Source organism: Ursus maritimus, unplaced genomic scaffold (assembly GCF_017311325.1).
Source record: "Ursus maritimus isolate PB19 unplaced genomic scaffold, ASM1731132v1 scaffold_14, whole genome shotgun sequence".
Taxonomy (NCBI): Eukaryota; Metazoa; Chordata; class Mammalia; order Carnivora; family Ursidae; genus Ursus; species Ursus maritimus.
Window position 1 is genome coordinate 67,689,996 of NW_024423786.1, and position 15,294 is coordinate 67,705,289.

The 15,294-nt window shown below is 45.0% G+C and overlaps 1 protein-coding gene across 4 annotated transcripts in view; it reads right to left on the reverse strand.

Moving 5' to 3' along the window:
- Positions 1 to 15,294, reverse strand: part of SPECC1 (sperm antigen with calponin homology and coiled-coil domains 1) — a 262,628-nt gene that overhangs the window by 94,226 nt on the left and 153,108 nt on the right. For all 4 annotated transcript variants that reach the window (XM_040630107.1, XM_040630108.1, XM_040630110.1 and 1 more), the window contains exon 6: positions 5,985 to 7,564. In XM_040630107.1, coding sequence (XP_040486041.1) covers positions 5,985 to 7,564 — 1,580 coding nt within the window. The remainder of the gene's footprint in view (positions 1 to 5,984; positions 7,565 to 15,294) is intronic.

Here is a 15,294-nt window from a genome sequence, read left to right on the forward strand (position 1 = left end):
AGAAAAATGGCTATACAACACTCAAAGAAGAGGGTAAAAATCTGTATTTCACTTTGGGAACTTTCTAGATTTTTCGGATGAGTGCTCATGGAGGGGCTCACCCAGGAGAGACAAATGCTGGGGCTTCGCAGACAAGTCCTAAGGTCAAGTTAAGGGAAGAATGGTGGTCAGGCCTAACGTCAAGAAAGATATTAACATGTCTAGAGGGAAAAATGCGCCCCCCAGAAGGGAAGGGGAGTCAGCCCAGAAGATCCAGAAAGGGAGAGACCACACTTGGGTCCAGGGGAGAAGCAGTGCCCCCACCTCTGAGTTACACAGAGGCGCAGGGAGGTCCTGTGGGTCTGGTCCCACTGGCAATACGACCCTTACTCAAACATCGGATGTCTCTTGGCCAAACCCTCACATTCAGCTCCCACCCGCCCTGCACAAGGTTGCAAGAGCAGGGGGAGGGGGGAACTGAGGGAGGCAGCAGTCACGGGGACATGTGACTGCTGTGTGTCCTGGGGCACATGACTGTCATGTCTCACCTAATAAAGGACGAAAGGGCATTCTGACTTTACAGAGGACACTTCTAAGCTCCAGCCGGCTGGGGCCTGAGGCACAGTCCCGGAGCAATGGCCCATCTCGGCCTTTCCCCAAGCTGTGTGGACAAGGGTCTCCTCTTCACTTCTTCTGGAAAGCTGGAAAACAGGCTCTGCCACACAAATTTCTTTTCCTTTCCTTTTCTTTTTTTTTTTTTAGAGAGAGAGAGAGCACTTGCAAGGCAGGGCGGGGGTGGAGGATGGGGGGTGGGAGGGGCAGAGGGCGAGGGAGAGAATCTTAAGCAGTCTCCACACGCAGCTCAGAGCCTTAGCTCATGACCTGAGCCGAAACCAAGAGTCAGACGCTTAACCGAGGGAGCCACCCAGGCGCCCCCACACAAGTTTCTTATTGCCTTCTTTCCAGCACGAAGTCCCAGGGCTCTGCTCCGCTCAGAGCACTGATACACTGTTGTCAGCCAAAGACACTGGAGAGAATGGGAAAACTGAGCTGAAGACCACTGAAATGTCCATGTCTTCAGCCTGAACAGTTCAACCCTGACCGACCCTCCCAAGAGTACCCAGTGCATGATGCACGAAGGGGAAGTGATCCCTAAGTTCTCCTGAACTCCACCACACAGATTCACCAATACTGACCTCCTCCCAGATGCCAGGGACGGCAGGGGCTTTCATACAAGTGATCCTGGCTGATCTGCCTCGGGGACAATGACCCCACAGAGCTGACGGCCCGTCCTTGTCACAGCTTTCGCTCAAATTCTGGTTTTGCCACTTGTGGCCAGTGGACCCCCTAATTAGTTAGGCCTGGTGAGCAATACTGGTCACACAGGGATTACGGTACCCCTAGTTCTCCCCTGCCTCTCACAGCAAGTGTTCCTTTATAATCTCCTTTCCCCTCTGGAAGAGACACCTGAGTTTCTATAGTAAGAACTAAATCTCTAAGGATACCACCTATAAGCTTTTGACCTTAGGGGAAAAGAAATCAATATTTTCTTTTAAAACTTGGGGGTTTCAAGCCTTATAAAAATATTCTAACTTGAAATCAAGATCCCGGACAACTGAAAATTTGAACGTCAGAAAAACATAAACCTGGATTGCATTACTGCCCGGAAAACCAAGAATCCCATGCAACGACATGCTGCTTGCTGGCTGGGGCGGCCGTGTGTGTGGCTTACAGGAGGCCGAGCCATCAGGACTCTGTGGAAAGGAGACCCTTCCTCAAAGTCGTACGGTGGCATGTTTCATAATCATACGGTAAGCTGCCAGCAAAATGTCTGTGCTGGGTATCAGAGAAGCTGACGAGAATGGAGATACTAGCTGAAGACAAAGAAAGGAGAGGAATAAAAAGCCCCAAAACAATCACAATGATTGTAAATGTCCTACCAATTTTCCATTTACTGTGTGAGGAACTGATCTACCCTATATTCCCCTCGCCCCCCTAAAAGAGTAGATTTTAAGGCTTTTCAGAGGCTCTTCTCACAGTATCTGAGTCACTTAGGTAACTTAGCCAAACTGGAAACTTGCACAGACTTACTCCACCTACCAGATCATAGGATGATTCGGTATTGCTTTTTCTCTCTGTAAATGGGTGATTTTGCTCTTTTCTCATAATATTCACCTTCTGCCAAGAATTAGAGTGGATGAATGCAGAGCTCAAGGGTACAAGTTATTTATTACCAAGAAAACTGTGTGGTGGTGAACAGGACACTCACCTTGACATCTGCTTAAGGCGGTTAAACGTGAAAGTTCTATGCAAAAATGTCTGGGGAGACCACTGAGAACCGAAGAGTCAGGATTTACCCCAGGAATGCAGAGATGATTTAACACTAGACTACCTTAGAAAATCGACTGTAATTTACCTCATTCACAAGCTAAAGCAGAGAAACCGTCATGATCACATAAAAACTACTCTAAGATGATAGCAGATGTGTAAGATCCATGGTAAATGTAGAAAAATTCATTCTCCAGCCTTTAAAAAAAAAAGCACCAAATACTTGTATCACTCAATAAAAGGTACACGAATGCCTACAAGAGACATCCTTGATAAAATGTCGAAGGCACTCCCTTTACACAAGGCCAAGATCCCTCCACCACCACACTTCCATTCAGCACTGTGCAGCACAGGGGGGCCTGCCCAAGGTCACAGACCGAACCATTAGCTAAGTCAGGAGGACCCACGCTTCCCACCTACCAACCCGCCACCTCCCCATCCTTCATGATAGCTTTGTGCTGAAAGTGCTCCTGTTTCTTTGGGGGCATGAGCCCCTTACATCTTATAACTTGAGTTCATGGCTGCTGGTGGATTGGTTGATATTTTGCATTGAGGCTTCTACAATCAGCTTCCAGTCAGCCTAGAAAGTCTGGGTTTCACCTTTTCGAAGGTAACAGAAAAGGACAAATCACAACTCCACTGCAATTACAGATCAGTGACCCTGTACACGTAAGACAGTGAAAAATTAGGGACGCCTGGGTGACGCAGTCGGTTAAGCGTCTGCCTTCGGCTCAGGTCATGATCTCCGGGTCCTGGGATCGAGTCCCGCATCGGGGTCCCTGCTCAGTGCAGAGCCTGCTTCTCCCTCTCCTTCTGCCCCTCCCCCTGGCTCATGCTCTCTCTCTTAGATAAAGAAATAAAAGCTTTAAAAAAAAAAAGACAGCACAAAATTACAGACCTAGGATCTTGATACGTATAAAAGAAACTCTATGTGACATGGTGCTTCACACACTCTTACCTCAGAATACCAGCTAGAGCCTCTTTCATCCTACTGACAAACGTCTGCTCATTCTGATCAGCAAGTAATATAAAAATATGGAATATATGAATAACTTAATTAACAGCTTGATTTAAAACATATATGCTGTACCTCGTACTTCACAGAGAACGCAAACCTTTCTTCTTTTTCTCCAAATAAGACTCAGTTTGTCCCAGAAAATTCTAAATTTTACTGTCTTCCTGTAGCTAAAGCAATAATAAAGGGCAAATTCGTACCTTTAAATGCTTTCATTATCAACCAAGAAATGACAGACTTAAACAAACACAGAATTTTACTCAAAATACTAAGAAGAAACCAAGGAAGTGTAGAAAAAGCAGAACAAAAGGATTAATAACGTAGAAACACATTAAGCAAACAGATTAACAGTAGAATTGATAAACTAATTCAGCTGGGTCTTTGTAGTCAAGGACTGTGGAGTGACATACTCTATCCTTCTGAATAAGAAGATTCAATACTTTAATTATGTTGATACAAGTTTGCATGCGTGCCCAAACGTGCATACACCAGGAAAACATCCGAAAAAACCATCTGAAAAGACATACAGCAAAATGCTAGCAGCGTTTTTCCCCAAGTGGTGGGGTTAAAGGTAATATTAATTTTCTTCTTTATAGGTTTCTGTTCTGTAGTTTCCAAACCTTCTGTAATGAATATATAATTTCATGTTCAGAAAAAGTGAAGCTACCGTCTTGAGATACTAAATGATTTCTTGGTGACACGTATATTTAATGTAATGTCAATCGAAATACAAAGAGACAGATGAAGGACTGAGGGGGGACTTCAAGGTCACCCAGGAGATCAAGCTTTTTGCAACAGTGATGGAGGGGAACCAATTTCACAGACACTAAAACTTAATGTAAAGCTACAATTACCACCTTAAACTTCAGATGGCACCTGGCTAGTACCTTCTAACGGGGTTGCTTCCATACTTTCAGTAAGATGCTGTAAATTTAGAACACCAACAATGATAACAAACAGCTCCTAACACTACCTACCCCTCAGATCGTCAGACAGCCCAAAGCCAGAATCAAGTTGCAACAGACTAATCTGAAGGCAGATGAAGCCGTAGAGAAAAATCCCCTGTGAGCTCATGGCACAACTTGTCTCTTTAAACAGTGACAACCCTGCGCTGAGGTGGGGAGTGGCTTCATCCTCTCTCACCAGGGGAGCCCTAACAGCACAGCACCAGCACCTGGAGGGAACAGGGAAACAGGAAGCCACCTGTCCATACCTTCCCGGCATTGCTGTGAGCCAATAGAATATTACAGAATTTCCAGCAATCTTCATCATGTAACCAAGTTCCAGACTGATTAAAGGATTATTTTAAAAAATGAAATTGTGATCATTTAATTTCACTGTGGGTTGGGAAAGATCTTTCCCAGTGAAGAAGGGGAGGAGAAATGAGGCAATGAACCCCAGATGTGAATGACCCAGCGACTCCATACCAATCAACCAGCAGGGGTTCAGGGAAACAGGCACTCTCACGGATCTGCTGGTGGGAACAAACCAAGATGGTATTTCTGGGGGGCAAACTGGATGAATGTATCGAGCGCCTCTAAAATGGTCATACTCTGACACAGTAAGCCAATGTTTAGGAATTTTTCCCAAGGAAATAATCTGAGATATATAAAAAAAAAAAGTCTTTACAATATCAAAAGACTGGAAAAGAATATAAATGTTCAACTAACAGGCGACCAGTAAAGTACATGTGAAATATTTATATGAGAGAATACTGTCTGACCTTAAAATCATGTCTCAAAGAATAATGTTGAGAATATGCTCAGAAAATACTGAATTAAAAAAGAGTATGTACAAGATGAGTCTAAAAATTTTTTTACAAAAACACTTATTTATAAGAAAAAAATGAATTAAAAAAGTACGTACAAGATGAGTCTAAAAAAATTTTTTTAAATACACTTATTTATATTTGAGAGAGAGCACATGTGTGCACACACGTGCAAGTGAGCGGGGGGGGAGGGACAGAAGAGAGAGAGAGAGAATCCCCAGGAGACTCTCAGCTGAACGGGGAGCCTTACGTGGGGCTCAGTCCCACGACCTTGAGACCATGACCCGAGCTGAAACCAAGAGTCAGCCTCCCAACCGACTGAGCCACCCAGGCACCCCTAAAAAAATTTTTTTTAACTTGTGGGACACACACACACACACATACATAAATCTGAAAGAAAACACCAAAATAGCGGTTATATTATCACTTGGTAGAGAAATTAGGGATGATTTTAATTATCTGTTACTAGCAGCCCAAAGCATGCTAACTGATCTGGATAACTATCCCTCATTCTGAGCCAGTTAGACTCAGCTTATTTGCCACCTCTTCCAAGAAGCCCTCCTGCACTACCTTCCTCTGTCCCATATCATTCTAGGTGTTCCTCCGTGGCACTGGACTCTGAGCTGTCCTCTCTGATACTCTTTCTCCCTGCATCGTACTCACTCCTTTGATTCACTATATCCCGGCCACACTTTGAACTGCCTCTAGTCAGAAATTGGGGTGTTTCATTTTTGTATCCCCAATCTGTCTGGAATGGAACAGATCTTCAAGCTGGAATGCTGGATTCGGGAGTGAAACTGGCTGAGCAAAGGATTCTCTGAGCTCTGTGAATCTAACGGTCAAGGAGGGGAAGGCTAAGAATGAGCAAACAGGGGCACAGAGGTATCTCCTTACCTTGGCCAGGAGGCTCGAAACATGCTTAATTTCACCATGGGCCTTCACCAATTCTTGCTTGAGCTCGGTGCAAGACAGCTCCAGCTGATCTTTCTCAGCCCGAGCGACCCTCAACATTTCTTGAACTTCACGACCCTCTGCCGTGTGCCCCACGGGACTGGTCTCCGTAGCTTTCTGCTTCTCATTCTCCAAATGAGCCTTCAACGACCCATTTTCCACCTGCAGCCCTTCGAGCGTAGCTTTATACTCTTCCAGACTTTTGGCCATCACGCCGTTATTATGCCGCTCCAGGTCCAGAAACCCATTCAGTTTTTCGTTTTCTTCCTTCAGGTGTTTAATCATGTCTAAGGCGCCTTGGTTTTCTTCCTCGACCTTCCGTAAGCTACAGGTCAGCTGCTGCTGAATGTTGAGCAGTTTCTCTCTCTCAAAGCGGCCCTGGTCAAGAATTTCTGCGCACTTCTGCTCCAGCTCAAGGATCTTTCCTTCCTGCACGTTGGGCTCCTCATTCCTCACTCGCTCTTGTAGGAGATTTAGCAGCTTCTCGTTTTCCTGACTCAGCTGCTCGGCCCTCTCCCGATGCTGATGAAAGGACGTCTCTAAAATCGTCTTCTCATCCACCAGTTTCTCGTTTTCGGCTGTCAGCTCCTGCACCATTTGTTGCTGGTCTGACAATTCTTGCAAAGTAGCCTGCAGCTCCTCGGCCGTGCTGTGGTGGTTTTCTTCCATCTTTTGTATCTTCTCCGTGAGGGAAGCCAGGGACAGTTCGCTCACGTTGTTCGGGGAACCGCCAGCGATGGAACACTTGGAGCTCTTGAAGGGGTTGCTGGTGGAAGACAGGGGCCGGGAGGGGGTGTCTGCTGTGATGTGCTCAAAATCGGACGCATCAGGGGAGAGAGAAGCTTTGGTAACGTCGCTGCTTGAAGAGTCCGACGTCCGTAATGCATTTTCGTGTATGTTGTTCCTGTACTCCTCGATCTCACCCGACAGCTGAGGTCCAGACGGGCTTCCGAAGCTTGACTCCTGAGTTAGGGATGTTGGGCAGCTGCTCTCACCGGTGTGACTTGCGCCTCCCTCTGAATTTGGGGAATGCTCCAGGTAAGTCAGTTTCTCCCGCAAGGCCCGGTTTTCCTCCTCGAGATCTGCAAGCTCTTTCTGAAAAGTCTTGTTCTTCTCCTCAAGAGCTCTTATCAAAGGCTCTGAGTCACTTGGCGAGGCGGACGTTCCATCTAGATTGGAGTCTGAAGCGTCAGCTCCTTCGATGCTTGGAGTCCTTTTCTCCTTGCATTTCTTCAGTTCACTTCGAAGCCTGTTAATTTCACTATCTTTCGCTTTGGCTTCTGCCAGAAGTTCCCGAACTTGGGATTCGAGCACGGCCTTTTCCCCGCCTTCATTCTCTTGCTTCGGTCTCGTGGAAGTGGTCCTCAGGTGCTTAGTGGGGGTGGGTGTGCTGGAAGAAGTTGGACTGGACACCGACTTCCTGGGGTTGGAGGGACCTCGTGGCACCGTTCTCTCCCTTGAGACAGTTACTGAAAGTTCTCGAGGAGCTGGAATGCCCGTCCGTTTGGCTGTTGTCACAGCCCCTAAGGACAGAAGGAGTAGAAGCCAATGAAACAAGGCATTTTTATAAATGAAACCCAAGTGACTTCAGCTCACATGGGATAGTGAAGAGGGTGGCCATTGCCCTTTACTCATTTCCACCCCCCCCCCGGGTCTAGATAAGTATCTGGGTCTGATTGAGTTTCTGTACCTCCCCCCACAGCCCTATACTTTGGGGGAAGCTGGACTCCAAGCCTGAGCCCCTCCTTGTAATTGCATCCCAGCACAGTTGCTGGTTCAAGGCATGAGCACATCCCTCAACCGAAGTCAACAGAACAGCAGGAGAGGTTTTCTGGGTGAGCTCCTAAAACATTACTACACATGAGTAAGGGATCATATAAGCCTGGGAATGGCTGCAACCTCTTGTCATCACAAGAGGAAGTGAATGCAGAGTACAGAAAGAAGGAAACCAAATTCCTAGTAGCACCGTGGAGTTACCCAATCAGTCCACCCTGCAGCTTAGCCTAGAGCTGGCCTTCCGATGACACAAACCAACAAATACCCTTCATCCACGTCACCTTGAATTGGGTTTTCTGGAACTGGCAGCTTCATGCATTTGAACCGTAACCTTGGCAACCGAACAACAGCCTTTTGACCAAATGCAAGTTCATCCTGACTTTCTTAAACATTTTTGAAAATTCACCAACATCTTGTGAATGAACACAATCTTGACTAAGAAATCACGACACATAAATAACGCCAAGTTAGGACTAATCTAACTCGATGACACACTGCTTTTATCATAGGTGGAAATTGTGTGCTTATTCGTATTCACAGAAACAAGAATAAATGGGGTGAGGACACATCACATGTATCTACGGTACAGTTTTAAATATTAAAGGGATTTTCTCAATATGGAAATGATACAGAATTTAGAGTATTTATAATGGGAAACGTAAGGTAAGAAACTGTTTTCTATTTTCATCTATATTACGTTACAATATTAAAAAAAAATTCTGGTTGCGAAAACCCAGACATCAGTCTCCTATATGCTCTCGAAATGAAACCCACCTCAGAGGTTAAAGTGTAAATGAAAATTGTGGAACTCTTTTAGAAACTTGAAGACCCTTTGATGAATCAAGGCTGACTGCTATGACTTACCTACCTGCACGTGAGGCTGAAGGTCCCCAGTAACAAGGGACCCTAGAAGGAGTCCCCAATCCCGAGGGCTCCACAAGGTAGGAGGTGGTGGGGGAATGCCCGCACAGACTAGCAGCGGCCCCAGTCCACAAGGACGGAAGCAGAGCCCAACGTGGCCAGGAGCCCTAAGCCTGCCACCAGGACCTCTAAGGAGCACCTGTGATCTGAGCATTCTGAAATCGGAGGTGAGGATGTGAAGGCCAATGGCATTCACTGCTGTGTCTAACAGTCAGTGCTTTTTTTACGACTTTGACATAATAAAGGCTAAGCTGGGGGCACCCGGGTGGCTCAGTCGAGTGGGCGGCTGACTTGATCTTGGCTCAGGTCATAATCTCGGAGTCCTGGGATTGAGCCCCACCTCGGGCTCTGTGCTCAGCAGGGAGTCTGCTTTTCCCTCTCCCCCTACTCATGCTCTCCCCTCAAATAAACAAAATCTTTTTAAAAAATTAAAAAAAAATAAAGGCTAAGCTATGGTTTTTAAAGTAACTTTTCCAAACTAAGTTACTGGAAAGCTAAGAGTACCATGATACACACTTAGTACTTTTAAGTGTCTGACCTGCATCCTATTTTTTTTTTTTTAAAGATTTTATTTATTTATTCGACAGAGAGAGACAGCCAGCGAGAGAGGGAACACAAGCAGGGGGAGTGGGAGAGGAAGAAGCAGGCTCATAGCGGAGGAGCCCGATGTGGGACTCGATCCCGGAACGCCAGGATCACGCCCTGAGCTGAAGGCAGACGATTAACCGCTGTGCCACCCAGGCGCCCCAGACCTACATCCTATTAATGGAGAAAATACTCGGGGAAGAAAAGATTTATTTAATTTATTCTTGTAAAATGAAGATTGCAATCACTCAGCAATAAAACGTTTTAGTGACGCTGGTTCTCTAGAATGAAGTAATCCTGGCGAGGGCCCCTAAGGAAAACGGAAGATGAACTCAAGTTCTGCGGTAACTCTCGTCAGAACAGGCAGACGGGAGGGTCCCGCGCTGATTATCACAGAGCCGTTGGCCATTCCTTATACAGCCACTGGAACCAAGCCTCCTTTCCAACCATTCCTTGGGTGTGAAGATGGGCAGGGCCCAGACGGAACAGATCAACTCTGTCATCCTTGCCAGCCCAAGGGGAACGCCCCTCTTCTGCTGCCACATAGGTGTTACTACTTGCACCTTACCTAAACCACGAGGAATTTTTTTATGTCAAAATACATTTGTGAAATACATCCAGCTGTGTATTGTGAAATACACGATCCAGTCGTATTTGTTACCACATCCGTTCTTTTTTATATCCGTTCTGACACTTCATCAGCCCTGAAGAAAGTCACTAGTATTATTGTTTTCCTAAGGTTTTTTTTGAAAGCTTCTTCCCAGCTTTGTACACATCATTTCCCAAGCTTTAATTACGAGAGGTTAAGTGTAGAGAGTGTTGTGAAAACTCACCATCGGCCCAGACTAAGGTTGGTGCACGGTGGCTCACCCCCCACCCCCGGGTCCGTGCAGGTCTGCAGCAGGGGTGCCCCTCGTCCTGGACACAGCGGACGAGTCCTAGCGCTCAGAATGTAATCAGTCAGAAGGTTCCAACTACCCAGCGTTCACCTCAAGTACTGTGTGTGAGGAAACCTCACTGCTGAACAACACATCCTGGAACCCTGCAAAGGGGCACACCACCTGACGCATATACCTGGCAAAGGGGGCGCAGAGGTGACCGGAAGCCTGGAGCCGATGGAACAGGAACGGCTCAGCTGGCACTCTTATTTCTCGGGTCTTCTCCCCATCCTCACACCAGACCATTACTTGTTCCTACTGAGGCCGGCTGTCTAACCACACGAAGTTAAAGTAAAAGCAAGTGTCACCTCATAATTGGGAAGACTAATGTGATTTAAAAAAAAACCACCACCGTGCTTGATATGTTACATTTTAAAATGCTGGGTGGCTCAGTCGGTTAAGCATCTGCCTTGGTCTCAGGTCATGATCCTGGGATCGAGTCCCACATGGGGCTCCCTGCTCAGCGGGAAGTCTGCTCCTCCCTCTGCCTGCCGCTCCCCCTGCTTGTGCTCTCTCTCCCTCTCTCTCTGTGTCAAATAAATAAATAAAAATCTTAAAAAATAAAATAAAATGCCAAATGAAAAAATTATATCGTGGTTGACCACAGGTGTATCAAACTCTGTATTCATAGACACACACACCAGAAAAGTACATGGAATATTGAGAACAGTTGATTATTAAGCTGGCTGGGCTGTAATTTTCCTGTTTCTTTTGTACAGTTACCTTTATGTAATAAATAAAATTAAAAAAACCAGAAGAGGAAAATCCTATCATAGCAATATACAGCGAGGTAAGAGAGTAGGTAAAATAAGTCTTCTCAAAGAATAAAAAGCGCTTTTAAAATGATAGAACGACCGCTTAAGTCATAGATCAGATGACTGTCTTAAGTAGTAATTCTCATGAGCTGAAAATAAAATATTTTCAGTCCCTTTTTAATTTCCTTATCTTACCCTAAGAACATGGTACACCTGGGATGTTCTCTGGTAGGTCTCGTCTCTGCCATGTGCTGATGAAGGAAATGGTGACATTCTGAAATAAATGATTAATCCTTCACTTTTTTCTACAGGAGTTCACAGAGCACCTGTTCGGCAGGACAGACAGAAATGAAAGTTCACCGTCTCCATGTACCACACAACTGCTGCCTTGCCTCTGAAACACAAGAGATCTTACTCCTTCAGGCTCTAAGAATCTAAACCACTAGGATATTCTTTACTATCACTTTTCTCAAAAGGTTTCAATAATGTATTTATTGTCAAATTTAATTTCTCCCCTCAGTTTCCATCTGTCTCAACCTTTCAGTGGCAGCTAACTTTATTACCTGTTCCTTCTTCCCTTTATTCTCCTTATCCATGTTCGGCAGTGGCACCGATCACGTTTCAGGTTCCCCTTGTCAAGGAACCTCAAAAACATATTTAGGGACACCTCGGTGGCTCAGTCGGTTAAGTGTCTGACTCTCGATTTTGGCTCAGGTCATGATCTCAGGGTTGTGATAGTGAGAGCCCAAGTACTGTTCGGTGCTCAGTGCACAGTCTGCTTAAGATTCTCTTTGCTCCTCCCCCCACTTGTGCAAGCACTCCCTCTCTAAATAACTAAATAAAACCTTAAAAAAAAAAAAAAAAGGTCCAGAAATACAGACCAATGGAAACCAAGTGGAGGAAATTCCCAAAGAACTAAAGTGAGAGAAGCCCCCAAAGCTCACATTGAGTCTCCAGAACTCACGTCACCCAGAATGAATGAAAAAGACCCACATGAAGGTACAGTACACCTTCTATAAATTTTCAGAACACCAAGAATGCCTACAAGTTTGGGGAAGGGGTGTGAGTATGAGACTGCCATCATCATTCATTATAGCGATACTGAATTCTTGGAGGCAACAAAGCAAATGCCTTCAAAGTTCTGAGGGAAAACCATTTCCAAACCAGAATTCTATACCCAACCTAATGATAAGCCAGTCACAGAGGTAGAAAATACATTTTAAAACCTATGAAGACTCAGGGGCTCCTGGATGGCGCAGTCGTTAAGCATCTGCCTTCGGCTCAGGGCGTGATCCCGGCGTTCAGGGATCGAGCCCCACACCAGGCTTCTCTGCTAGGAGACTGCTTCTTCCTCTCCCACTCCCCCTGCTTGTGGTCCCTCTCTCGCTGGCTGTCTCTATCTCTGTCAAATAAATAAATAAAATCTTTAAAAAATAATAATAAATAAATAAAACCTATGAAGACTCAGAAAAAAATTAAACTGTAACACCCTAGTTATTTGAGGATGTGCTCCCGGAAAATAAAGGAGTTAACCAAAGAGAAAGAGGGTGAATGATCCTGGGAGAGAGAGGTTCTAACAGAGCAAACCAGTTAAGAGAAGTCTCAAGATGATACCCACAAAGCAAGTCTGGAGAACAAATCCAAACTGGTCCAAGAGGATAAAGTGCCTCCGAGGGGAAGTTTCTCTGAAAGAACATTTGGTTGGATGAAGAGTATGAAAAAAATATGAGGATATAATAAAAACAGTAAAAAAATAAGAAGTTGCATAAGAAAAGTCACAAAATCATAACATATGGCTTTACTCTGCAGGGAATATATATATATATATATATATATATATATATATACAGTCTCAATTACACTGATAGTATTTCAATTAACCTATACACAAAGTATGCAGGATGACTTTATAGAACATTGGAATATTATCCCAGCTAGTAAAAAAAGTTAAAGTAGAGGGGCGCCTAGTGGGCTCAGTTGGTCGAGCGTGTGACTCATGCTCTCAGGGTTGTGAGTTTGAGCCCTGTGTTTGGTGTATAATAATATTCACCCTCATCCTGCAAATGGAGAACCAAAGATACTATAGACAATTGACGAAACAAGAAATAAAGATGGAAAACGTTACTGAAATAAAAGACGTAACCAAGAAAGGAACTTAAAAAAGTGATATTAAGACTCTAGGAGGAGGTGAAGTTGAGTTAAATCCTCATCTGTCAGAGTAGGAGTCAACAAAATGTCTAAATATGAAAAACCAAAAAACAGCTATGTCAGAAGAATGAGAAGACAAGCCGCAGACTGGGAGAAAATACTCGGAAAATACATATCTGAGAAAGGACTGTTATCCAAAATATACAAAGAACTCAATAAGAAAACGAACAACTTGATTAAAAATGGGCAAAATACCTGAACAGACACCTCTCCAAAGAAGATACACAGATGGCAAATAAGCATATGAAAAGATGTTCCATACCACGTGTCATTAGGGGACTGCAAATTAAAACAATGGCGAGAGACCACTACACACCGATGAGAGCAGCTAAAATCGAAAACGCTGACAACACCTCCCGCTGATGAGGCTGCAGAACAATACGAACTCTCATTCATTGCTGGTGGGAATGCAGAGTGGTACACCCACTGGGGAAGACAGTCTGGCAGTTCCTTACAAAACTAAACGTACTCTTGCCATGATTCAGCGATTGCAACCCTTGGTATTTACCCAAATGAGTTGAAAAGTCATGTCTACAAACAAAGCAGCACAAAGCTGTTTACAGCAGCTCTATTCATAACTGCCAAAACACGGAAGCCACCAAGATGTCCTTGAGGAGGTGAATGGAGAAACCGTGATACATCCAGGCAATGGAGTATTATTCAGTGCTAAAAGGAAATGCTCTATGAATCTACAAAAAGGAGGGAGGAAGCTTAAATGCAGATTGCTAAGTGAAAGCAGCCAATCTGAAAAGGCTATAATATACTGTAGGACTCCAACCATCTGACATTCTGGAAAAGGCAGAACTATGGAGACAGTAGAAGGATCAGTGGTTGCCAGGGGTTGGGGGGGACAGAAGAACGAATAGGGGGTGCGCAGAGGATTCCTAGGGCAGTGAATCTATTCTGTATGATACCATAATGGTGGATACTTTTGTCCAGGCCATAGAATGTGAACCCTAATGTACACCATGGACTCTCAGTGATGTGTCATGTAAATACATCAATTTTAACAAATGGGCCACTGTGGTGAGGGACACTGATGGTGAGGGGAGGCTGTGCACACTTGTGGGGGGGATGGGGTTCTGGGGGCATTCTGCACTTTCCCAATTTTGCTGGGCCCAAAACTGCTCTAAAAGTCTATTTAAAAAAAAAAAAATACGGAGTTTATGCACCTGTAAGTGGTTAACTTTGAGAAGTGAGACAACAAACGAGAAGGTATAGGGCAACAGCACTTTTGCTTTTCCTGTCCTGTTTCATTTTCTAACCTGCGCACACACTACTCGGATAACGAGAATGAAGAAAGAGAAATGGGAATGTTTGCGAATACAGCGCGGAAGCAGGTAATCAGCAGTCAGTTGATTTTACGGGCAGCGCTGTTCCCTGGACTTAGAACATGTGAGATAAAAGAAAAAAATCTGAGGCGACACAGGAAGCCGAGGCACTGCCACAAGGAACTAACTAAGTCTTGTTATCAAATCTCAGGCCCCACCTCGCCTGTGGCAGACAAGTAATTTTTTCCCAGCCAGACTACCCTGTGGGGAGTTTCAGTGGAGCGTCTTCTAGAGATTCGTGTATCTCATATGAAACTTAACGCAAACTCCTTTGCAAACCAAACGGAGGGAAAAAAGCACAAAAGAATCCTGCACAGACTAATGAACCAAATTACTTGCTCATTTTGCTGCCTTCGCTAAAAGCAAACAGCAGGGTCCACATTTAGAGATGGTTTTGGTAACAGCATGAAGGTTTTCTGTCTTCTCTTCATGTTGCCCCCCCCCCTTTTTTTTTTACTCAGAATGCCAAATTAATTTTGCTTGCACTCCACTTGCTCAGCAGCTTGGGTGAGAGTTTAAAACACTTGGAAATCTGCATCCTTCTCTTTCCCACATAGTCACACTGTTCCACGGCCACCGTGAACGGTGCTCCAGACGGGAGAAGGCCTCCGAACAAAAGCCCCCTAACACTCAGAAGGGGCTCCGGCCTCGGGAGGACACAGTGACCACTCTGTGCTGGGTTAAAGGCAAGATAAGGCAGGAGACAAAGCGGCAGTGTTCACGAGAGGAGATAATGGCA